The sequence below is a fragment of the Salvelinus sp. IW2-2015 genome, linkage group LG33 (genome assembly GCF_002910315.2).
Source record: "Salvelinus sp. IW2-2015 linkage group LG33, ASM291031v2, whole genome shotgun sequence".
Classification (NCBI taxonomy): domain Eukaryota; kingdom Metazoa; phylum Chordata; class Actinopteri; order Salmoniformes; family Salmonidae; genus Salvelinus; species Salvelinus sp. IW2-2015.
Window position 1 is genome coordinate 30327480 of NC_036872.1, and position 26253 is coordinate 30353732.

Consider the following 26253-nt stretch of genomic DNA (forward strand, 5'->3'; position numbering starts at 1 on the left):
GGATCTGAGGATCCATGGCAAATGTTTCAGTGTATATATATATATACAAAGAAATAAATGCAACATGTAAAGTGGCCCGTGTTTCATTATCTTAAATACAAGATCCCAGAAATGTTCCATACTTTCATGCTTATTTCTCTCAAATTTGTTGCACAGAATGTTTACAATCTTTGACATTTTTTGTTCAGTAATATATACATGGAAGAAGTGCTTTTCCTGGAACATTTCTCAACACAGTTGTAACAAGTCCATGATGCACTTGTCAGGGAAGCAAGCATACTTTTGTGATAGTTCACTCAAAAAACTTTGTATAATGTTCATTAGTCCACTGTTATATGCTCCCCAAAATTATACATCAGTAAAGTTTTCAACATATAGCACTTTCAGTAAAAAAAATCTAAATGTGTGACAGTGTTTTGTATCACAGTTTTTGCATTTTACTGTAAGCGCTCTATCTTCAAGATTTGATTTTTTTATAAAAAAATGATAATTTAACCTGTGCTGGTTGTTTTGTTTGAACATTCAAGTAGGCGATACAGGTATGTTCCTCACAGGTAAAATATTTGCATTCGTCTGTCTCTGCCTCCTGATTTCATGGGTTTGACCAATGAGACTAAACAAGTCTCAACTTCTACTTTGCTGGTGCTCCAGCCTGGCAACCATCTCCCTATYCACCTTGGGCTTTCACAGTGCAAGTGACCTGTGGGGTCCAGTCACAGTGCCACACATGCAGAACGCGGTCTTAGAAGGGTTGGGACAGGGAAGTGGGCATGCCACAGAGCTAGCAGGTGGTGGGGATAAGCTCTCAGGTACATAAACACGACTTCCTGTGTCATCTTATTGAAGTTGGCAGTGGGAGATTCATACTGAATCCTTAGGTGTCTTCCTGTATGGAACTGTTGCTCTGTGGTCTCCAGGGGGAGGCTCATCCAGGAACAGGCACGACCAGTCAGCCCTATAGGCCAGGGAGTTGTGGAGCATGTAGGAAGCTAAGACGGAACACACTCCTCTGCTCACATCTAGAGGAAGTGAAAAATACMGATTTGACACAATGACAAAACATTACCCGCTCTTACAATTCTATAGTACTTTACTAAACCTTTTCGTTGGAATGCCCCTTTAAAAATCAATCAGACATTGTAGTTGTGGTAAAGGGGTAAGTTTTCATGTGCACATCATGCCACTGTCTAGCCCCAGTTCCCACACTTTKCTCGAAGGTGAGGTGAAAGTGCGTACCATATACTCTGCTGTTGTGATCTCTGTGCCTTTTTATGAACTGTGTGGTCCAGTAGAGGGTGACAAAATGCCACAATATTGACCCGTTATCCCATGATTAAATAGGTTCACAAGAAAATATCAAAATATTTGACAATCAGCTGTCATGTGATGTAATCTGTGTGAGAATGTTGGGTGTGTGTGTGTGTGTGTTTGCATATGTTTTACTCAGAATAGATTATTCCCAGATGTTAGTTTTTTTTTCACAAGTATGTCGTGAATTTTCATAACTCCAAACTGGCAACACTTGTAACGAAGCCAGTTTTACATTCAAAACCTTTCATTGTGCATTCATTTTGTTTGTAGAGATCTTTCACCACACAACCATGGATCCAAAATATGTTTACTGTGAAACATAATAAGTCCATTGGTTTAATCACCAAAATACAACAATTTAGTAATTTTAAAAACCAGTTAATCCAATAGCAAAACATTTAAGATCCATGTTTTAAAATTGTTATTTGAATGTATTATGCTGCAGTACTGTAAATTACTGTACATTACACTGTTTTCACATTAGGCAATACATTTGCACTACCCATTCAAATTGACTGAACATCACATTTCCATAATTTCTATCCCATGTGTGATCAGAGATGTGATCATTGAAGACATATTTCACAATGTAATAAAATTAAAGAAAGTAAAGAAACAATGTTTAGCTGGGTGATTTGAAAAGTCATAGTCAATCGATCAATAATATAATAATACTCAGCAAAAATGTTTATCATTAATTTACAATCTTAGACACTTTGAGAATAGAAAGGTTCAGAACTTTTGTGAAACATCACAGCACAGTTGAAAATTATATGGCAAWTAGAAATCAAAACTGGATGGTTTTCAGARATAGATGAGAGGGGTTGAGGGTAGCTGAACAGAAAAAATATAACTAATGTAAAATATACCATGTCCATAAAATGTATATAGTATATAAAACCCTAAGTATTGTTGTCCATTACTTTACTCCCATTAGGGGAGGGGTGATAGGGTTAGGGGAAAATAATAAAGAAGGAAAATATTTTTAATAAAAACAAATGTATACACCTCAAAATATGTTAATGTACCAGAAACAACAATGCAATGCACCCACTAGTGGTCAAAAGGTTTTTGGAACTCCAAAGATACTGTATAGTACACTATTCTGTGGGGATGAATTACAGTACCATTTGAAAAACAGCAATGTTCCCAGAATTAACCATAATTTACAGCCTGCTGCAGTAAAACGTTCCAGAGTTGTTTACTGTTGGTCTGGATTGAAATCATTGCATGCTTCATCCATGGCCTGAGGGAGGGTGGTACACTCATGGGGATGTATTTCTGTTTTGGACTTTCTGTATTATTTGCATATTGGTATTGTATAACTGCACTGTAGGAGCTACAAACAATAGCATTTCACTGCACCTGCTGTAACATCTGCTAATCTGTGTACGTGACCAATAAACTTTGATTTGATTTGTTGCATACAGCACATCTCTGATCTTGTCAATATCAGATTTGTATAAAACTTACTGTGAAGTAAAATCACAAGTCCTCATCATAGTAGTACATTTGAGTACATAAAATACTTTTTGTTTCTACTTTCCAGACGTATTGCACATTTCCCTAACAGTTTTTTTCAATCACTTTGGCACATTTTTCAGATGTACAGTATTCAAGTAAAACAACTCTAAGGTGATAACACTTGTAATGYCCCTATCTTATGTTCAGAACTTTTAATTGTGCACACATCTTTCACMCCTGAGTCATTCATGTAAAATCAAAGTTTTCYGTGAAATATCATGAGCACATTTTGTTTAGTCACCAATACACCAGATAATGATAGGCTCACCATTTAGTCATTTTAACTACCATTTAATACAATAGCAAAAGATTAAAGATACACATTTCAAATCTGTTCTTTTTAAAGTGCTGAATGGAAAGAATAGTAGGTGGTAAATATCATTTTCCATACAGTATTTGACTATAACTAAACTTAAAAAAAAAAAAGTTCCAATGGCAGGTTGTGAGCAAGTTGAGAAATATGTCAGCCTTACAGTTTTATTGCCCTTATACAGTACATACATAAGACACAATCAGAAGTAGGGGTATTGTAAAGCAGTTGACTACTGTAAAAACTTAGCAAGGTGTTGTATACCTTTTATATGCAACATTGTACAAGATCACCTTTTCTATGTGACTTGTCAACTGATACAGTATCGCCTGTCTCTCTGCTTGAAATTCATCAGCTTACAGTGTATCAATGAAATTCAGATAATGAATGGAATATATTGTTATATACAACMCAGGTATTTCAGCATTGCCTTGTACACTACACTATACTGTTTATTTTAATCGCTATGGTACTATTTTCACAACTATGTGGTGAATTTTCAAAACTCTTAGTACAGAACTCCAAACTGGTAACACTTGTAACGCAGACAGTTTTACATTCAAAACCTTTCATTGTGCATCCATTTTGTTTGTAGACATTTACGTAGACGTTTACTGTAAACTATAATAAGTACATTGGTTTAATCACCAAAACATCCTGCTGTTTTGAATCGTTCCATTTAATGTAATTACAGCCATTCAGCAGCCCTGTACACAACACCTTAGCAAAACCCAAGCTTATTTTATGGCAATAGACCTCTCACCTCTCGTGGCCGGTTTTGAAGGTATTTCCCGACATCTTCAGGACGTCCAATTTCGACGTCAATCTGGAACGATCTCCTTGTTCTGAAGAAAGCCTGTATGTATTTTCAAACACTACAAAAGTAAGTCGTCTTGATTTAGCTGTGAGGAAATGCATGAGAGCATTTCTACATTAAGTCATTAATCATTCTGAATTTGATACAGAGAAGTAGAGGCTACATCTGACAACTTCTCTGTTTTGTCCTTCACTGAAATGGAAGCTGTAGCTTGATATGATTGGATTTTAATTTTGGTGTATGTTTTTGTTGTGGCTTTCTCTGTGTGTGTGTGTGTGTGTGTTTGTTGTTTGTTTGTTTGTTGTTTTTGTGTGTTTTGTTTATGTAGCCTTGTGTGGTGTGTGTGTGTGTGTGTGTTGTGTGTGTGTGTGTGTGTGTGTGTGTGTGTGTGTGTGTGTGTGTGTGTGTGTGTGTGTGTGTGTGTGTGTGTGTGTGGTTGTGGTGGTGTGGAGGAGGAGGGGCTTGGGATGGCTATTCCCCGGTCATTCCCCAGTGGGTATTTCTGGCTGAGGAGCTGTAGTGTGGTCAAAGCAGACTGAGTCAGAGTTTGTTGTGGCAGGCAGACAGGCAGTTCTAAAGGGCTAGTCTGTGTGCTATGGATTTCATGGAGGTGTTTTTTGTCTCTCTTGGCACTGCAGTCATTGTATTTTATGGAGTGAAAATGGTCTGCTTCGCTAAGATGTTTCATCCCAGAGTTTGGTTCCCGCAGCCAGAGTCCTTCTTTACATCCATGGGAGAGTGGGCAGGTGAGCTCTGAGTATGTGTTTATGTGTGTGTGTTGACATGTTTAACTATACTTGTGGGGACTGTTTGTGTGTGTGTGTGTGTGTGTGTGTGTGTGTGTGTGTGTGTGTTCACTGAATATTGCCATTGGAGGCGAAAATAAGTTATTGTATAAGTAAGTCATTTGGAAGGATCATCTGGAAGTAATGTCTCATGAAGTGGTTAAACATTTATATGAAAATGTTATACTTGAATGCCTTTCCCTGTAACACCTTGTGGCATCAAACCTCTGACTAGCTGGCCTAAGGTATTGCACTGGATGTAAAGAAGTGTGGCATCTTGTGGTCACAGTGTGATCTCACTGTGCAAATTATACTGAAGGACAACGAGTTCCATCTGGACCCAGATTAAACCCATTAATTTTTCCCCCAGATCTTTAAATGTCTGGGTGCCTGGGGAACACTCTGTAAGGTCATTCACAGCCCAGTGGTTCACTTAAGGAGATTTTAAAGGGGCAATCAGCAGTTGCTGTATCAATTTTTGGACTTATATTATAAATTAATAATATGCACCCATTGATTCTTGAAGAATATAACTTCTAAATGCCTCATGAGTTTAGTTCAACGGTCAAACCCCATCAGAACCTAAAAGATATGCTTTTTATAATCCAACGTTTGTAAACAAAGTAAACGTAAACAAACACTATRTAGCCTCAAAACATGGTTAAAGCTAAAATGTTGATATCATGGATGGTCAGTCCTYGCATCCATAGCTCTGTCTATGAATTTGAGAGTGGTTACATTTCTCCAGCTGTAAGGTCAGCTGTAAGGTGTAAGGTTTCTTCACTGTTTTATTTGGCGCATGTGACTAATACAATTTGATTTGATTTGATTTTGATTTGTTCCATCAGCTTTTTACTGAAACAGGGGGCGGGGATTACGCTTTGTTGTTGTTTCTACTGCTGATTGTCCCTTTAAAGAATAGAGGGGAGTTTTGGTGAGTGAATTAAAGTTGTTTTTAACACAACTATCAATGTCATGCCATAACTATCAATGTTATGCCATAACTATCAATGTCATGACACAGGTATCAACGCCATTTTAATGTCACATTGATGTCATGTTGACACATTGTATTATCTGGTAATATTATTGGACTGGCTGACATCATTGATAGTCCAGGAAAGGAAAGCATGATATTTGAACACTGTTTCCATGCTTCACACCTAAACTAAGTGTATAGAATGTATGGGTATTTTGCTTTCTTAGACCCCATAGCCCKCAAACTCAACTCTGGACCTCAAAGCAGTTCCACTGCAAATCAGGGACTGATTTAGAACTGAGTTACAGTGACTTGCAAAAGTATTCACACCCTTGGCATTTTTCCTATTTTGTTGCCTTACAAACTGGAAATAAAACAGATTTTTGGGGGGTTTGTATCATTTGATTTACACAACATGCATACCACTTTGAAGATGCAAAATATTTTTTTTTGTGAAACAAAGAAGAAATAACACAAAAAAACCAGAAAACTTGAGCGTGCATAACTATTCACCCCCCCAAAGTCAATACTCTCTAGAACCATATTTTGCAGCAATTACAGCTGCAAGTCTCTTGGGGTATGTCTCTTTAAGCTTGGCACATCTAACCGCTAGGATTTTTACCCCCATTCTTTAAGGCAAACAACTGCTCAGAACACTCTCAAGTTGATTGGTTCTGCTGGTGTTACCAGCAATCTTACCACAGATTCTCAATTGGTCATTGAGATGCACGATGCAGCATTGATGCTGCCACCACCATGCATTCACTGTGCGGATGGTGCTTCTCTGGCGGGTAATGAAGGGCGTGGTTTTGCACCGACAGACTTTTCGTTGATGAGCCAAAAAGCTCAATTTTAGCTCATCTGACCAGAGTACCTTCTTCCATATGTGTTGGGGGCAGTCTCCCACATGCCTTTTGGCAACACTAGACGTGTTTGCTGGTTTTTCTACTTTAAGCAATGCTTTTTTCTTGCCACTCGTTTCCTAGGAGCCCCAGCTCTGTGGAGTGCTACTAGCTTAAAGTGTCCTATGGACAGATACTACAATCTCCGCTGTGGGCTTTGCATCTCCTTCAGGAGTTATCTTGGTTCTCTTTGTTACCCTCGGATTAATTGCCCTCCTGGCCTGGGTCTGTGAGTTTTGGAGGCGGCCGCTCTCCTGGCAGGTTTGTTTATGGTGCCAATATCTTCAATTTTGAAATAAGTGGCATTAATGGTGCTCCGTGGGATGTTTCAGAAGTTTGCGGATATTTTTTTTTAAACCCAACCCTGATCTGTACTTCTCCACAACTTCGTCCTTGACCTGTTTGGAGAGCTCCTTGGTCTTCATTGTGTCACTTGCCTGGTGGTGCCCCTTGCTTAGTGGTGTTGGAGACTCTGGGGCCTTTCAGAACAGGTGTATATATACTGAGATCATCTGACAGATCCTGTGACACTTAGATTGCACACAGGTGGACTTTATTTAACTAATTATGTGACTTCTGAAGGTAATTGGTTGCACTCGATCTTATGTAGGGGTTTCATAGCAAAGGGGGTGAATACATATGCACGCACAACTTTTCCTTTTCGACTTACATAGTCAGACTTACAGTGCCTTCAGAACGTTTTCACACCCTTTCAATTTTTCAACATTTTGTTGTGTTACAAAGTGGGATTAAAATGGATTTAATTGTAATTTTTTTGTCAACAATCTACACAAACTACTCTGTAATGTCAAAGTGGAAGAAAAAATCTAACATTTGTAAAAATAAATATTAATAATAAAACACTATCTTGATTAGATAAGTGTTCAACCCTGTRAGTCAATACATGTTAGAATAACATTTGGCAGAGATTACAGCTGTGAGTTTTTCTGGGTAAATCTCTAAGAGTTTTGCACACCTGGATTGTACAATATTTAACATGATTATTTTTTAAATTCTTCATGCTCTGTCAGGTTGGTTGTTGATCATTGCTTGACAGCCATTTTCAAGTCTTGCCATATATTTCAAGCGTACAGTGGTACTTAGTGATGTGTTGTGTTGTATTTCCCCAAACATAACGCTTAATTTAAAAGTTAATTTCTTTGCCACATGTTTTGCAGTATTACTTTAGTGCATGTTTTTTAATATGTGTAGTCTGTACAGGCTTCCTTCTTTTCACTCTGTCAATTAGGTTTGTATTGTGGAGTAATTGTACACTCTCCTCAAACAATAGCATGGTAATCGTTCACTGTAATAGCTACTGTAAATTGGACAGTGAAGTTAGATTAACAAGAATTTAAGCTTTCTGCCCATATCTGACACAGTTGAAGTCGGAATTTTACATACACWTAGGTTGGAGTCATTAAAACTCGTTTTTCAACCACTCCACAAATTTCTTGTTAACAAACTATAGTTTTGGCAAGTCAGTTAGGACATCTTCTTTGTCCATGACACAAGTAATCTTTCCAACATTTGTTTATAGACAGATTATTTCTCATATAACTCTCTGTATCACAAATCCAGTGGGTCAGAAGTTTACATACACTAAGTTGACTGTGCCTTTAAACAGCTTGGAAAATTGCAGAAAATGATATCATGGCTTTCGAAGCTTCTGATAGGCTAATTGACATAATTTGAGTCAATTGGAGGTGTACCTGTGGATGTATTTCAAGGCCTACATTCAAAATCAGTGCCTATTTGCTTGACATCATGGGAAAATCAAAAGAAATCAGCTAAGACCTCAGAAAAAAAATTGTAGACCTCCACAAGTCTGCTTCATCCTTGGGAGCAATTTCCAAACACCTGAAGGTACCACGTTCATCTGTACAAACAATAGTACGAAAGTATAAACACCATGGGACCACGCAGCCGTCATATCACTCAGGAAGGAGACTCGTGTCGGGGTTTGGGTCGGGGTTTGATTAAGGGTGGGTTATCTAGGGTAATTATATGTCTATGTTGGCCTGGTATGGTTCCCAATCAGAGGCAGCTGTTTATCGTTGTCTCTGTTTGGGGATCATATTTAGGTAGCCATTTTCCCATTGTGCTTTGTGGGATCTTGTCTAGGTATAGTTGCCTGTGACCACTACTCTGAGCTTCACGTTTCGTTTGTTCGCTTTATTGTTTTTGTTCTTTAAGTTTCTCTTCCAAATAAAAGGATGGAAACATACCACGCTGCATCTTGGTYCTCTCCTTATAACGATCGTGACAGAAGATCCCACCACCAAAGGACCAAGCAGCATGGCCAGAAGGAGCAGACATCCTGGGCCCGGGATAGAAAGGAGGATCAACGGTGACTCCGAAGTTCACGACCACGACGGAAGCCCGAGAGGCAGCCCCCAAAACTTTTTTGGGGGGGGGGGCACACGGGTTGGTGGGCGAAGCCGAGGGGCGAGTCTGAGAGCGAAGAGGAATATTGGGATAGACTGAGCGAGGAGTATTGTGAGATAGTTGTGGGGAGTGATGAGGTAGAGTGGATGGTTTGGTGTCTGGAGCAAGACAGTCGCAGTGAGGAGCGTGGGACCAGTCAGGCCCCCTGTTTTGCGGAGATACGCAATGTGTCTCCAGTGCGCATCCACAGCCCGGTGCGTTCTGTGCCAGCTCCTCGCACTTGCCGTGCGAAAGTAAGCATCCAGCCAGGACGGTTGTGCMGGCTCAGCGCTCCTGGTCTCCAGTACGCCTCCTCGGTCCAGGATATCCTGTGCCGGCCATACGTACTGTGTCTCCAATGCGCCTTCACAGCTCAGTGCGTCCTGTGCCTCCTCCMCGCACTCGCCCTGAGGTGCGTGTCATCAGCCCAGTGCCACCTGTATCGGTCCCACGCATCAGGCCTCCAGTGCGCCTCCACAGTCCAGTACGTCCTGTGCCTCCTCCCCGGACTCGCCCTGAGGTGCGTGTCAACAGCCCGGTGCCATCTGTACCGGTCCCACGCATCAGGCCTCAAGTGCACCTCCACAGTCCAGTACGTCCTGTGCCTGTTCCTCGCGCTCGTCCTGATGTGCGTGTCACCAGCCCAGTACCACCAGTGCCGGCCCCACGCACCAAGCTTCCGGTGACAGTTCCCAGTCCAGAGCTTCCGGCGACAGTTCCCAGTCCAGAGCTTCTGGCGACGTTTCATAGTCCGGAACCTCCAACGACGGTTCACAGTCCGGAACTTTCAGCGATGGTCTGCGGTCCGGAGCCTCCAGCGACGGTCTGCGGTCCAGAGCCTCCTGCGACGGTCTGCGGTCCAGAGCCTGCAGCGATGGTCTGCGGTCCAGAGCCTCCAGCGGGGGTTCTTCAATCCAAGAGCCTCCTGCGAGGGTTCCCAGTCCGGAGTCCCGTCGACGAACCACGCGTCCGGAGTCCCTAGCGACGATCTACGCTTCGGTTCCTCCGCAACGAACCACGGTCCGGTTTCTTTCGGCGACGATCCACGGCCCGGAGCCCCGGCGACGATCCACGGTCCGGAGCATCTGGCGACGATTCACGGTCCGGTTCCTCCGGCGACGACCCACGGTCCGGTTTCATCCGGCGACGACTCACGGTCGGTTCTTCCGGCGACGAGCCACGGTCCAGTTCCTCGATGAATCCACGAGCGGAGTGGGTACTTCCGCCCCTGTACCGGAGCCGCCCCCGACGGTAGATGCCCACCCGAACCTCCCCTATTGAGTCAGGTCGGAGTCCGCACCTTTGGGGGGGGGGGGGGGGGGTACTGTCACGCCTGACCATAGAGAGCTGTTTATTCTCTATGTTGGTTAGGTCGGGGTGTTGATATGGGTCGTTATCTAGGGAATTATATGTCTATGTTGGCTGGTATGGTTCCCAATCAGAGGCAGCTGTTTATTGTTGTCTCTGATTGGGGATCAAATTTATGTAGCATTTCCCATTGTGCTTTTGTGGATCTTGTCTAGGTATAGTTGCCTGTGAGCACTACGCTGAGCTTCACGTTTCGTTTGTTCACTTTATTGTTTTTGTTCTTTAAGTTTCTCTTCCAAATAATAGGTAGGAAACATACCACGCTGCATCTTGGTCCACTCCTTATAACAATCGTGACAACTCCTTCTGTCTCCTAGAGATGAACGTACTTTGCTGTTGTTCTGGGATTGATTTACACTTTTTTCGCACCAAAAGACCTTGTGAAGATGCTGAAGGAAACAGTACAAAAGTATCTATATCCAAAGTAAAATGAGTCCTATATCAACATAACCTGAAAGGCCGCTCAGCAAGGAAGAGGCCACTGCTCCAAAACCGCCATAAAAAAGCCAGACTACGGTTTGTAATTGCACATGGGGACAAAGATGATACTTTTTGGAGAATCATTCTCTGGTCAGATGAAACAAAAAATAGAACTGTTTGGCATAATGACATCATTATGTTTGGAGGAGAAAGGGGGAGGCTTGAAAGCCGAAGAACACCATCCCAACCATGAAGCACGGGGGTGGCAGCATCATGTTGTGGGGTGCTTTGGTGCAGGAGGGACTGGTGCACTTCACAAAATAGATGGCATCATGAGGGAAGAAAATGATGTGGATATTTTGAAGCAACATCTCAAGACATAAGTCAGGAAGTTAAAGCTTGGTCGCAAATGGGTCTTCCAAATGGACAATGACCCCAAGCATACTTCCAAAGTTGTGAAAATGGCTTAAGGACAACAAAGTCAAGGTATTGGAGTGGCCATCACAAAGCCCTGACCTCAATCCTATAGAGGATTTGTGGGCAGAACTGAAATAGCGGGTGCGAACAAGGAGGCCTACAAACCTGACTCAGTTACATCAGCTCTGTCAGGAGGAAGGGGCCAAATTCACCCAACTTATTGTGAGAAGCTTGTGGAAGGCTACCCGAAGCGTTTGACCCAAGTTAAACAATTGAAAGGCAATGCTACCAAATACTAATTGAGTGTATGTAAACTTCTACCAACTGGAATGTGATGAAAGAAATAAAAGCTGAAATAAATCATTCTCTCTACTATTATTCTGACATTTCACATTCTTTAAATAAGGTGGTGATCCTAACTGACCTAAAACAGGGACTTTTTACTAGATTAAATGTCAGGTAATGTGAAAAACTGAGTTTAAATGTATTTGGCTAAGGTGTATGTAAACTTCCAACTTCAACTGTAGATGAGATCATTTTAAAATGATGTTAAACACCAAAATCATGTTAAACACTATTGCACACAGAGTGAGTCAATGAAACGTATTATGTGACTTGTTAAGCAAATTTTTACTACTGAATATATTTAGGCTTGTCATAACAAAAGGGTTGYATACTTATTGATTCAAGATATTTCAGCTTTCATTTTTGATTGATTTTGAAAAACATAATTTCACTTTGACATCATGGGTATTGTGTGTAGGCCAGTGATCTAAATGTAATCAATTTTWWAAAATCAGGCTGTAACACAACAAAATGTGGAAAGGATGTGAATACTTTCTGAAGGCAGTGTATATAGTCAGACTTATATAGTCAGACTTATATAGTCAGACTTATATAGTCAGACTTATATAGTCAGACTTATATAGTTAGACTTATCAGGCCCTCTATGGGAGTGGCTGAAAGTCTCCGAGGCAGTTTCCTAAAAGATCATATACTGACTGACCTAACATTATACAACACGGTATGGGACACTGAGAGCTACGCAATCAAAATACATACACGCCCACACACAAACTGAAACACACAGGGACACACACAACTAGTCCTGTGGTCCTGAGGGAGCAGTCAACTGGTGTTACTGGGTCCTCTTCTCCTCCTTTGAGTGTGTTCTGCCTCCCACAGTGCTATAAACTGTGGTGTTCTCTTTCCCCATAAAGGACCAACAATACGTAGCCTGACCACCTCCCTTTTCCCAAGCTCTGCTTCTATTCAATTCCAATCCAGCGCAGGGGGGAAAAAAGCAATTAGAACAGTATGTTCTGGAGCGTATTATCCTCTTCCTTCCCCTTAACCTGGAAGAGTCTCTCAAGCTCATTTGAAATCAAATGAACATACGTTTGTTTTCTCTTTCTCTGTTTCCTTTAACTATCAAGCCTTTTTGAGTGTTCGTGACATGTTTGGTTAGAGTGTGTGCGTGTGTGTTTGTGTAGCCTTCTGTCTGTGTCTGTGTGTATGCGTGTGTTTGTGTAGCCTTCAGTGTGTGTCTTTGTGTTGTGTGTGTTTGTGTAGCCTTCAGTGTGTGTCTTTGTGTTGTGTGTGTTTGTGTTTGTGTAGCCTTCAGTGTCCCATACCGTGTTGTTTCTAATTCTTCCTCTGTGGGAAGTTTCTGGTGCGTCAAGATGTGCTTTGTGTCTGTTCTTGCTTCATCGCTCTGCCCTGAAGCAATTCAGGAGAAGACAGGAGTCAAGAGGAGGAAAACAGACAGTCTGACATTGTACATTCAGAGGAGACTGGATATACTTCAGCTAGCTACTGAGGGAGAAAGACACGCAGGCTAGCTTGGACAGCCCTAAGACCACTCAGTTCCGTTAAGATACTGCTGCCTTTGTTATATTAAGGTCAATAACCAATGCTCCCTTAACATCCCTCCCTTCCCCTCAGAGTGGAACATACCAGGGCTTCTTTGGTAGAGTTTGGTTCGAAGGTTCTCGAAGGCTGGAGTTGTTATTCTGAACTTTTATGTTCACTATCACTGTATGTGTGTGTTCCCAAGCATATACAATTAGTGAATTGCATTAGTCAAACACAAACAACAAGATTCTTCTGCCCTGTTGGTTTACCAAGGCATGGTGAAGACAAACATTTTTAGTTTTTGTTCGCTCTTCAAGCCAGGCACTGCCTCATGGTCAGAAAGTATGGATGAGTTTGTTACTGGGACCACAGAGAAATAAACACTGGACTGCAAATACCGCAGCAATATTGAAAACTCTCCAAATTAATTCTGCAGTTTATGAAAGTAATGTATCTCTTTTGCTAGCATGACACTGCTAGCATGACACTGTATAAAAATGAATAGTCCAAATCTGAAATTGTAGTGTTTTGCTTAGTTGCCCAATACAATTCACCCTGAATTCTATCTGGAGTTAGTTCTACTTAAGTGATAATGCCTGAGAAGCTGGCAAAACTTAGTCTCGGSCCGGCAAACCGTGCCAATATATTCACCAAACACCGGCTTCGAGGGCATTATCACATTTATACAACGGGTTACCAATATTTTGATTATTTTATCCATACTATTTAATATTTCCAAATATATATATTTCCGACACAAATCTAGGGTTGCTACCCAAGCCAGCTGGTCGTTTGTTCTATCGGTTCGGTTGCCAGAGATGCGACCCAGTTGTTCAATCTTTTTGTTCTTTACCTATGGACGCAACCCAGACGTTCATTCTAAATGTTCCATTGCCATACTGGCTGACAACGTTCTTATCCCTTGCTTGGTAGATAGCCAACTATGGCTAATTTACAGACACGTCAAACAGTGCTGCCAGAATAATATTTTAAGCTGTTTTCTAGTGACATTTTTTTGGATACATCCATAACAATGCGCTAAYGAAGCACGATTTCGCCTGTGCTCTCTCATTAGGACACTGTTGTTCAGAGGAACWAGCCAACAACACAGCTAACACAATAACCTCATACTGAAGCTGGAAAGACTGCAAACTAGCTACACTTCGTTTCGTTTGACCTTTTTTCAATTGACATTTCTTTGTAAATATCCAGAAAAATGATGCCAGCTGATTCATGATTTCRACTGGCTGAGAAACTCTGCCTGCCTCTCTCTCTCTCGTCCCAACCCCGACATGTTCATTACTATGGGACAGCTGGAGATCGAATTTAAATATTGAAACAATGTTTTATTAAGTGTCAGAGAGACAGAAAGCAAAACTAAATGTTAGTCGAAAAGAAATGTGAGATAATGTCTAGATTTTTTTTATAGTGGAGATCAAGTTTATAAGGTGCCTGGCTGGGCTGATAAGACAGTGGATTGCGCAGTCAGATGGAACAGAGTAAATAGGCATTTAACGTTGTAGATTTACCCGGTGGTAACTTGTGGAATAGGCACCAGCTGGAATGCAGTTTTAACCAATCAGCATTCAGGATTAGACCCACCCATTGTATAATGTCAAACATCTGACAGTGTATAAAACACACACAGTTCTAGAATGAGGACATACTGCGTGTGTGTGCGTGAACAGAAATCAGACTCATCAGGACAAAGGTCAAATTAAACACACAGAGACTGATCTCCTGTTGGTTCTCTGTCCTTGCGGTCCTTTTATCAGAACTGAGGAACACACTGTATGTATATGAGTACACTGTGTCAGGACAAGATAGCATATGCAAACAAACACAGAAGAAAATTCCTATTTTTATTGTCTGCAGGAGAGGAGAGGGAAGAGGAAAGGGAAGTTCTAAGTGGAGCAGTACACCCATGCTGTGGTGAATGAAGCCTGTAGTGGTGGGAAATGTTACTGCCTGGTTACTTCTATCAGCTATGTGGAAAGAGATTTTCCAGTCACATCCTATCCCATCTTCCTCTGTTGCAGTGGTCACTGGTGGGTCAGACGGAATAGGGAGGGCATATGCCTTTGAAGTAAGTTCCCATTGTTGTTTCTGAATATGCCTGTGACATCCCACCTGTCCATCACTATCTCCTACGGTTCAATGCTACCTGTCTTACCATCACTAACTCCTGTGGTTCAACCCTACCTGTCTGTCCATCACTAACTCCTGTGGTTCAACCCTACCTGTCGTTCCATCACTAACTCCTGTGGTTCAACCCTACCTGTCGTTCCATCACTAACTCCCGTGGTTCAACCCTACCTGTCTGTCCATCACTAACTCCTGTGGTTCAACCCTACCTGTCTGTCCATCACTAACTCCTGTGGTTCAATCCTACCTGACGTTCCATCACTAACTCCTGTGGTTCAATCCCACTTGTGCAGCTGGCAGGACGTGGGCTGAACGTGGTGATCCTGAGCAGAACCAAGGACAAACTGGATCGGGTGGCACTGGAGATAGGTGGGAGGAACTAACATCCTTCTTCTTCTGGGATGAGCAACATTGTCATTGGGGACTGTTTAGATGTTAGGTCAATGGGATCAATAATGTATCTATTGATCTTCATTCCGTGACATTGCTCTTTCACAGAAGAAACCACGGGTCAGAAAGTGAAAGTGATCGTAGCCGACTTCACTGAGGATGACATGTACGAGTGCATTGAGGAGAAGCTGAAAGGCTTAAATATTGGTGTATTAGGTACGTGGTTTTCAGATTTTTGTAAGTGCAGTAAGTCGTGTCATTCAGTCGTATTTATTGGAAATGTTAAAAATTTGATTATAAACGGGGTGGTTTGAGCTCTGAATGATGATTGGCTGAAAGTCATGGTATATCAGACTATATTCCACGGCTATGACAAAAAATATCTATATTTTTATTTTTAAGGTTCTAATTACATTGGTAACAAGTTTTTAATAGCAATAAGGCACAATACGGGTTTGTGGTATATGGCCAATATACCACAGCTAACGGCTGTATCCAGGTACTCCGTGTTGCGTTGTGCGTTCAGAACAGCCCTAAGCCGTGGTACATTGGCCATATACCACACCTCCTCGGGACTTATTGCTTAAGTATAGTATTATAAATAAGACAAGGAGAAATAATGATCTCCAAAAATGGTCTACCTAATGCCAATGAAAGTTAACATCTTATCCAATCCACACAGTGAATAACGTGGGGATTCTACCCAGTCATATTCCCTGCAAGTTCCTGCAGACTAAAGACCTKGAACAGGTGAGAGGAGACAGACACTATTGGTTATCTATTAGCCTGACCTCGTACCTCACATGTCCTCTCACCTACATTGATGTTACCTGGTGGGAGACGGAAGACAAAGAAAGGGARACACACTTCATTATTGTATTTGTTTTCCTTCCAGAAAATTACTAAAGTGATCAACTGCAATGTGAAAGCCTTGGTCAAGGTGGGTAGACCTACTGCTATTGAATTACATCAGGTGTTTATGCTTAAAAGGTATACCTCGGGATGTTGGCAATGACGCCCTTTATCTACTTCCCCAGAGTCAGATGAACTCTTGGATACCATTTTTATGTCTCTGTGTCCTGTATGAGGGAAGTTATAGGTTGTTTCGCGGGCCAATGCTAAGTAGCGTTAGCGCAATGAGTGGAAGTCTATGGGTATCGCTTTAGGTGTCTTCTTGTTTTTAACTGACTTGTCTTATACTTTMTCCCACAGATGTGCCAWATAGTCCTGCCAGGGATGGAGATGAGGTGTTTTTGGAGAGAGGTTTTGCTCAATATAATATTGAGAATTCACACTGTCAATTAATCAAAAGTCCAGTTTACTGAAATTGTCTGTTAATTGCTTGATGAACATATGTTGATGAATGTTAGGAGTAGAGCTTGAGTAGTCCTGACCAGAGCCATGTATTTGGATGTATATTCTCTTACAGAGGGAAGGGAATGATCGTGAACATCTCCTCTGGTGTGGCCAGTGTTCCTTCCCCCATATACACAATGTACTGCGCATCAAAGGCTAGTACAGATCTGCTCTGTCTTTCACTTTGAAATCGCTTCACTTAGCTTAATTTAAGTACAGGATGATCAGTAAGTTGTTGAAAAATTATTCTGATTATTTGTTACACAAACTACTAATTCCAAAGTGATTTCAACGTTTCTATGTGGCGGTCYTTGTCCAGGTGTTTGTGGAGAGGTTCTCTCAAGGTCTGCAGGCTGAATATAAAGCTAAAGGAGTCATGATACAGGTGCAGTGATACATCTAAGCATCAGTGTGCATGCATCTATTTTACATTCATATGAATGGGGGAAGGGTGCTCAAATGATCCGTATGTGCACTGACTGTGTACTGGGGATCTGCTATCAGAGCTGGGGTGAATTCTATAGAAATTCCGTCAGTTTAGCGGGTGAATTGAAATTCTAGCTAAATCAATCATTTAAAAAAGTACTCAAGGGAAATAAATGGCACTTTTCAATTGGAAGTTGAATTCACTTCCCCACTTGACTGAATTGAAATGGAACTGACCTCTGACTTTGTCTGCTCTATTTGTCTGATTTACTCTATTTATCTTTCCTGTATCTCTGTGTCACAGGCAGTGGCTCCATTTGGCGTGTCCACCCCCATGACGGGCTACCAGAAGCCCAACATGGTGACCCTGACAGCGGAGGACTTTGTCAGGTCGTCCCTGGAGTACCTCCTAGCCGGGGACAAGACCTACGGCAGCATCTGTCACACAGTACTGGTAAAACACATGAGAACATTTACAGATTTGGAAAGGAGAAGTATTTACAGTGTATAGTCAGAGCCATCACTGAAACCATGCCACTTGCCTCTCTCCCTCCTACAGGGTTGGATGGTAAAGACTGTTCCCAAGCAGATCCTCCATAGTGAGAGCATGCAGGACAGTCTACTGGAATATGTGAAGAAAAGACTGGGGAAATAGGTGATAGATCACTTGCAACACATACACTATTTTATCATCATATACTGTGCTTTCAGAAAGTATTCACACCCCTTGACTTTTTCCACATTTTGTTGTGTTACGGCCTGAAATTGATTAAATTGAGATTGTGTAAATGGCCCATAATGTTTTTAGACATTTTTACAAATGAATAAAAATTAAAAGCTGAAATTTCTTGAGTCAATAGGTATTCAACCCCTTTGTTATGGCAAGCCTAAATAAGTTCAGGAGTAAAAATGTCCTTAACAAGTCACATAAGTTGCATGGACAAACTCTGTGCTCAATAATAGTGTTTAACATGATTTTTGAATAACTACCCCATCTCTGTACCCCACACATACAATTGTCATACAAAGGTTCGGTTGAGCAGTGAATTTCAAAACACAGATTCAACCWCAAAGACCAGGGAGGCTTTCCAATGCCTCGCAAAGAAGGGCACCTATTGTCGATGGGTAAAAATAAGAAAGCAGATATTGAATATCCCTTTGAGCATGCTGAAGTTATTAATTACACTTTGTCACTTCAAATTAAAACTTCTTAGGGCTAGGCACCTTTTTTCTCAATTTCCACTGAATGACCACTGAATGACGTGCACAAAGTAAACTGCCTGTTGCTCAGGCCCTGAAGCCAGGATATGCATATAATTGGTACCATTGGAAAGAAAACACTTTGAAGTTTGTAGAAATGTAAAAAATAATGTAGGAGAATACAACACAATAGATATGGTAGGAGAAAATCCAAAGAAAAACCAACCAGAAATGTCTTTGTTTTGAGAGACCATCCTCTTAGAATGGCAAGTACGAGATCATTTCGAAAATTAGCTCCCTGGATGCAATTCCTATGGCTTCCACATAGTGTCAGTAGTCTATGTTCAAGGTGTCAGGCTTGTAACTTAAAAAATGAAGAAGAAATATCAGTTTTAGTACAGGGACATAGTCTTGGAAATTCGTGTTTGCCCGCCATGAAGACAGGACGCACCTGATAAAATCGGTTTCCTATTGARCAWACTTCTTTCCGTAAGAAATATTATAGTTTGATTACATTTTAGCGTATCTGAGKGGTAAATAGAAACTTATTTTGACTTATTGAAAAAAGGTTTAGGGGTAGATTTTCRGATTCCTTTCTCTGCATGTTGAACGAGTGGATTACTCAAATTGATGGAGCCAACTAAACTGACTTTTTGGGATATAAAGAAGGATTTTATCTAACAAAACGACACTACATGTTATAGCTGGGACCCTTTGGATGACAAATCAGAGGAAGATTTTCAGAAAGTAAGTGAATATTTATTCGCTATTTGTGAATTTATGAAACCTGTGCTGGTGAAAAAATATTTTGATGTGGGGCGCCATCCTCAAACAATCGCATGGCATGCTTTCGCTGTAATAGCTACTGTAAATCGGAGAGTGCAGTTAGATTAACAAGAATTGAAGCTTTCAACCGATAGAAGACACATATGTACCTAAATGTTTAATATCCATGATTTTTATGATTATTTATTTGAAGTGCGCGCCCTCCAGTTTCACTGGAAGTTGTSCCGCTAGCGGGATGCCTAGCCCCTTACACCCAGTCACTGCAAAGATACAGGTGTCCTTTGTAACTTAGTTGCCGGAGAGGAAGGAAACCAATCAGGGTATTCACCATGAGGCCACTGGTGACTTTAAAACAGTTAGAGTTTAATGGCTGTGATTGGAGAAAACTGAGGTTGGACCAACCACATTGCAGTTACTCCACAATACTGACAGAGTGAAAATAAGGAAGCCTGTATAGAATAAAAAATATTCCAAAACATGCATCCAGTATGTGCATATTTCAAGATATGGCATATGAGGGTGTGATGAGATACCCAATGGGTTTGACCGTATTTCTCTCAACAATCGTTTGGGGGAAAAAATTATTGACTGGAAATCAAATTACCATCCATCATTAAGACAGTGGATGAATCAAATGCATTAATATCTAAATACAACATTTAAAAAAACATTACAAGTACCAGAGATATTCAAATGATGAGGAATTACATTTACATTTAAGTCATTTAGCAGACGCTCTTATCCAGAGCGACTTACATGAGATACATTATGGAGTGTGTGTGTGGGGGGGGGGGGGCTGTGAGTGTGCACAGAGACAGTGCATAAATAAAAAGTCAATAAAGATACAAGATGAACTCAGAAAGTCCGCGTAGCCATTTTGATAGCAGATTTTACAGGTCTTCCTACTACACCGCCTGATATAGATGTCCTGGATAGCAGGGACCTCGGCCCCAGTGATGTACTGGGCTGTCTGCACGACCCTCTGTAGCGCCATGTGATCAAGGGCAGTGCTATTGCCATACCAGGCAGTGATGCAGCCAGTCAAAATGCTCTCTATGGTACAGCTGTAGAACTTTGAGGGTTTGAGGGCCAAACTTTCCTCCTGAGGGGGAAGAGCCGCCGTCACGCCTTCTTCACGACTGTGTGCGTGTGTTTGGACCATTTAAAGTCTAGTGATTTGGACACCGAGGAACTTGAAGCTCTCGACCTGCTCTACTGCAGCCCCGTTGATGTGGATGGGGGTGTGCTCGTTCCCCCTGTTTCCTGTAGTCCACGTTCAGCTCCTTGGTCTTACTGACTTTAAGGGAGAGATTGTTGCTCTGGCACCACACTACCAGGTCACTGACCTCCTCCCTGTAAGCTGACTCATCGTCGCCTTTGATCAGGCCTACCACTGTCGTGTCGTCAGCAAACTTGATGGTGTTGGAGTAGTGCGTGGCAACACAGTCGTGGGTGAACAGGGAGTACAGGAGAGGACTAAGCACACAACCCTGTGGGGCCCCTGTGTTGAGGGTCAGCGTGGCAGAGGGGATGTTGCCTACCCTCACCACATGGRGTCAGCCGGTTAGGAAGTACAGGATCCAGTTGCAAGGGAGGTGTTCAGACCCAGAATCCTAAGCTTGGTGACAAACTTAGAGGGGACAATGGTGTTGAACTCTGAGCTGTAGTCAATGAACAGAGTTCTCACATAGGTATTCCTCTTATCTAGGTGGGTGAGGAAAGTGTGGAGAGCAACTGAGATTGTTTAAGAAAAAAGTGAAGTAAAAAAAATAAGTAAAACATTTAAAAATAATTAAAAGAGCAGCATTCAAATAACTGTAGCAAGGCTATATACAGTAAGTACCGGTACAGAGTCAATATGCGGGGGCACAGGTTAGCATTTCACTGTAAGGTCTACATCTGTTGTATTTGGTGCATGTGACAAATACAATTCGATATGAAAACTGAAACCTACTTGAAGGTAACAGTGCTCACTTTTGCCCCTAGTGGCAGGTTTCCACATCATCGCCCAACATCCTCAGAGAAAGTCCCTACGTGGAATACTGACTTGTATCATGTGTGACCTGGTTGTAAAGAACACTCCTAATAATTTTCATTGAAGAACAGAGTGAAGACGTGAGACTGGAGCCATATCTACACTAACACACACAGTGTGTCTGTAACTCGTATCAGTGTAGTCTCATCCAGGCTGCGAGACAGACAGGATGGCGATTGAATGACCAGACAGCCAGTCTGTCTGTCTACACTCTTTAGTAAATCACTAAAAATATTCATATATAAGCTTTCAAAAATATAAACCTCAACTGTGGGATGATGTGAACAACAGCTAATCAACAAGGCCACTTATAAGAATAAGAAGCAAATATAACTTTCCATCCCACTTACCGGTAGCTGATGTTGTTCCAGCTTGTCAGAGCAGGTTGACTGGCTAAGCACAGTGTGACTGGAGTGATTGGACATGATGAATTAGAGGGAGAAAGATGGGAATAGAGTCAGAGAATATACAGTAGATAGAGGAAGAAAGGGAGAGATGAGAAGGAGAGATGAGAAGGAGAGATGATAGATGTTGAGAGGGAGGAGGTTAGATTGACCGAGACCAAAATCTTCCCTCGTTCTGCATATTACTGTCGGAGTCCCTTCAAGACCGAGACAGAGAGAGAAAGAGATTGAGCTAGAGGAGGGAAACAAACAGTCTGTCACTCTCATTATCAACACACAGCAAGACACAGGGGAGACAGACAGACATACACACACATATGCACGCACTCGCAAAAGAAGGCAGGCAAGCACACACACACACACACACACATTGTTCAGCATGTCGTGTGTGTCTCACTGATAAAGCACAGTAATGGGAGCATATTAGGATGGCTAACATTATTTCAAAGAATGTAACATGTATTGTTTTTAGTCTGTGTCACTATCTAGTGGCAGTTTATCGTCATCACAAGCGACGACCAAACCCAGACGACACTGGGACAATTGTGCTCCACCCTATGGGACTCCCAATCACGGCCGGATGTGATACAGCCTGGAATCAAACCAGGGACTGTAGTGACGCCTCTTGCACTGAGATGCAGTGCCTTAGACCGCTGCCCAAATTGATCCAGAGATGCCCAAAGCCTAATTCCCGCACCTTGGCTCCAAAGAGGGGTAGGATAACAGTGCTAACCCTAAGCCTAAAATGGTAATACATTGTACAGCCGTGACCTTAAAGCTAGTCATAGCCCTGAGCCAAACCCTACCAAGATAACAAAATGTATCTGGGATGGACCTGGCCCTCAATGACCACCTTCTTCCGGTCCACATTTGGTATGGAATTACGGTCCTGAAGTGGCCCAGATACGGGTGCCTTAAGCCAGCCAGAGATGACCCAATGTGTAACCGCATGTCAGCCAGCAATTCAACAATGGTTCCCTAGATTAAAACCAGACATCTTCCATTAGAAAGCCTCATTTGGGACAGCAAATTCCCTGAGCCACCTTCATTGGGCCAGAGCTTCCCCTGAATTAAGTGACCTGTACACACGTGAGACATAATTACAGCAATACAAAGAAGACATTACTAGCCTGTTCAACCTCTTTTTCGTATCGTCTGAGATTCCAAAGATTGGAAAGCTGCCGCATTCTTCCCCCTCTTCAAAGGGGGAGACACTCTAGACCCAAACTGCTACGGACCTACATCTATCCTTCCCTGCCTTTCTAAGGTCTTCAAAAGCCAAGTTAACAAACAGATCACCGACCATTTCTAATCCCACCTAACCTTCTCCGCTATGCAATCTGGCTTCCGAGCTGGTCATGGGTGCACCTCAGCCACGCTCAAGGTCCTAAACGATATAACTTCCATCAATAAGAGACAATACTGTGCAGCCGTCTTCATCAACCTGACCAAGGCTTTCGACTCTGTCAATCACCACATTCTTTTTGGCAGACTCAACAGCCTTGGTTTCTCAAATGATTGCCTCACCTGGTTCACCAACTACTTCTCTGATAGGGTTCAGTGTGTCAAATCGGAGGGCCTGTTGTGCGGACCTCTGGCAGTCTCTAAGGGGGTGCCACAGGGTTCAATTCTCGGGCCGACTCTCTTCTCTGTATACATCAATGATGTCGCTCTTGCTGCTGGTGATTCTCTGATCCACCTCTACACAGACGACACCATTCTGTATACCTGTGGCCCTTCTTTGGACACTGTGCTAACTAACCTCCAGACGAGCTTCAATGCCATTCAACTGTCCTTCCATGGCCTCCAACTGCTCTTAAATGCAAGTAAAACTAAATGCATGCTCTTCAACCGATCGCTGCCCGCACCTGCCCGCCCATCCAGCATCACTACTCTGGACGGTTCTGACCAAGAATATGTGGACAACTACAAATACCTAGGTGTCTGGTTAGACTGTAAACTTTCCTTCCAGACCCACATTAAGCATCTCCAATCCAAAATGAAATCTAGAATTGGCTTCCTATTTTGCAACAAAGCATCCTTCACTCATGCTGCCAAACATACCCTCGTAAAACTGACTATCCTACCGATCCTTGACTTTGGCAATGTCATTTACAAAATAGCCTCCAACACTCTACTCAACAAATTGGATGCAGTCTATCACAGTGCCATCCGTTTTGTCACCAAAGCCCCATATACTACCCACCACTGCGACCTGTATGCTCTCGTTGGCTGGCCCTCGCTTTATAGTCATTGCCAAACCCACTGGCTCCGGGTCATCTACAAGTCTTTGCTAGGTAAAACCCCGCCTTATCTCAGTTCACTGGTCACCATAGCAGCACCCACCCACAGCACGCGCTCCAGCAGTTATATGTACTTCCGGCGCCGACAGAGATGGCCGCCTTGCTTCGCGTTCCTAGGAAACTATGCAGTATTTGGTTTTTTTATGTGTTATTTCTTACATTGTTACCCCAGGTAATCTTAGGTTTTATTACATACAGTCGGTAGGAACTATTGGATATAAGAGCAACGTCAACTCACCAACATTACGACCGGGAATACGACTTTCCCGAAGCGGATCCTCTGTTTAGCCTACCACCCAGGACAATGGATCAGATCCCAGCCGGCGACCCAAAACAACTGCGCCGTAGAATGGGCAGACGGAGCGGTCTTCTGGTCAGGCTCAGTAGACGGGCACATCGCGCACCGCTCCCGAGCATACTACTCGCCAATGTCCAGTCTCTTGACAACAAGGTAGACGAAATCCGAGCAAGGGTAGCATTTCAGAGAGACATCCGAGACTGTAACGTTCTTTGTTTCACGGAAACATGGCTCACTCGAGACACGCTATCTGAGTCGGTACAGCCACCTGGTTTCTTCACGCATCGCGCTGACAGAAACAAGCRTCTCTCTGGTAAGAAGAAGGGTGGGGGTGTGTGCCTTATGATTAACGAGACGTGGTGTGATCATAACAACATACAGGAACTCAAGTCCTTTTGTTCACCTGACATAGAATTCCTCACAATCAAATGCMGACCGCATTATCTACCAAGAGAATTCTCTTCGATCATAATCACAGTCGTCGATATTCCACACCAAGCAGACACATCGACGGCCCTGAAAGAACTTCATTGGACTCTATGTAAACTGGAAACCACATATYCTGAGGCTGCATTTTTTGTWGCCGGGGATTTTAACAAGGCTAATCTGAAAACAAGGCTCCCCAAATTCTATCAGCGTATYGATTGTGCTACCAGGACTGGCAAAACCCTAGACCACTGTTATTCTAACTTCCGCAACGCATATAAGGCCCTCCCCCGCCCTCCCTTCGGAAAAGCTGACCGCGACTCCATTTTGTTGCTCCCAGCCTATAGACAGAAACTAAAACAGGAAGCACCCGCACTCAGGTCTGTTCAACGCTGGTTCGATCAATCGGATTCCACGCTTCAAGATTGCTTCGATCACGTGGACTGGGATATGTTCCGCATTGCGGCGAACAACAACATTGACGAATACGCTGATTCGGTGTGTGAGTTTATTAACAAGTGCATCGGTGATGTTGTACCCACAGAGTCTATTAAAACATTCCCCAACCAGAAACCGTGGATTGATGGCAGCATTCGCGCAAAACTGAACGCACGAACCACTGMTTTTAGTCAGGGCAAGGTGACCGGAAACATGACCGAATACAAACAGTGTAGCTCTTCCCTCCGCAAGGCAATCAAACAAGCTAAACGTCAGTACAGAGACAAAGTGGAGTCACAATTCAACGGCTCAGACACGAGAGGTATGTGGCAGGGTCTACAGTCAATCACGGACTACAAAAGAAAAACCAGCCCCGTCGCAGACCAGGATGTCTTGCTCCCAGACAGACTAAACAACTTTTTTGCTCGCTTTGAGGACAATACAGTGCCACTGACACGGCCCGCTACCAAAACCTACAGGCTCTCCTTCACTGTAGCCAACGTGAGTAAAACATTTAAACRTGTTAACCCTCGCAAGGCTGCAGACCCAGACAGCATCCCCGGCCACGTCCTCAGAGCATGCGCAGACCAGCTGGCTGGTGTGTTTACAGACATATTCAATCAAACCTTATCCCAGTCTGCTGTCCCCACATGCTTCAAGAGGGCCAACATTGTTCCTGTTCCCAAGAAAGCTAAGGTAACTGAGCTAAATGATTACCGCACTGCAGCACTCACTTCCGTCATCATGAAGTGCTTTGAGAGACTAGTCAAGGACCATATCACCTCCACCCTACCTGACACCCTAGACCCACTCCAATTTGCTTACCGTCCCAATAGGTCCACACACGACGCAATCGCCATCACACTGCACACTGCCCTAACCCATCTGGACAAGAGGAATACCTATGTAAGAATGCTGTTCATCGATTACAG

At 42.7% G+C, this 26253-nt stretch overlaps 1 protein-coding gene across 1 annotated transcript; it reads left to right on the plus strand.

Moving 5' to 3' along the window:
* The first annotated feature begins 4453 nt into the window (after positions 1-4453).
* Positions 4454-18275, plus strand: LOC111957416 (17-beta-hydroxysteroid dehydrogenase type 3). Its single transcript, XM_023978230.2, has 11 exons — positions 4454-4708; positions 15154-15200; positions 15553-15628; positions 15758-15865; positions 16332-16399; positions 16545-16589; positions 16862-16896; positions 17079-17160; positions 17325-17390; positions 17736-17885; positions 17991-18275. The coding sequence occupies exons 1-11, from the start codon at positions 4558-4560 to the stop codon at positions 18084-18086; spliced, it is 924 nt and encodes a 307-aa protein (XP_023833998.1). The 5' UTR covers positions 4454-4557; the 3' UTR covers positions 18087-18275.
* Positions 18276-26253: the final 7978 nt, after the last annotated feature.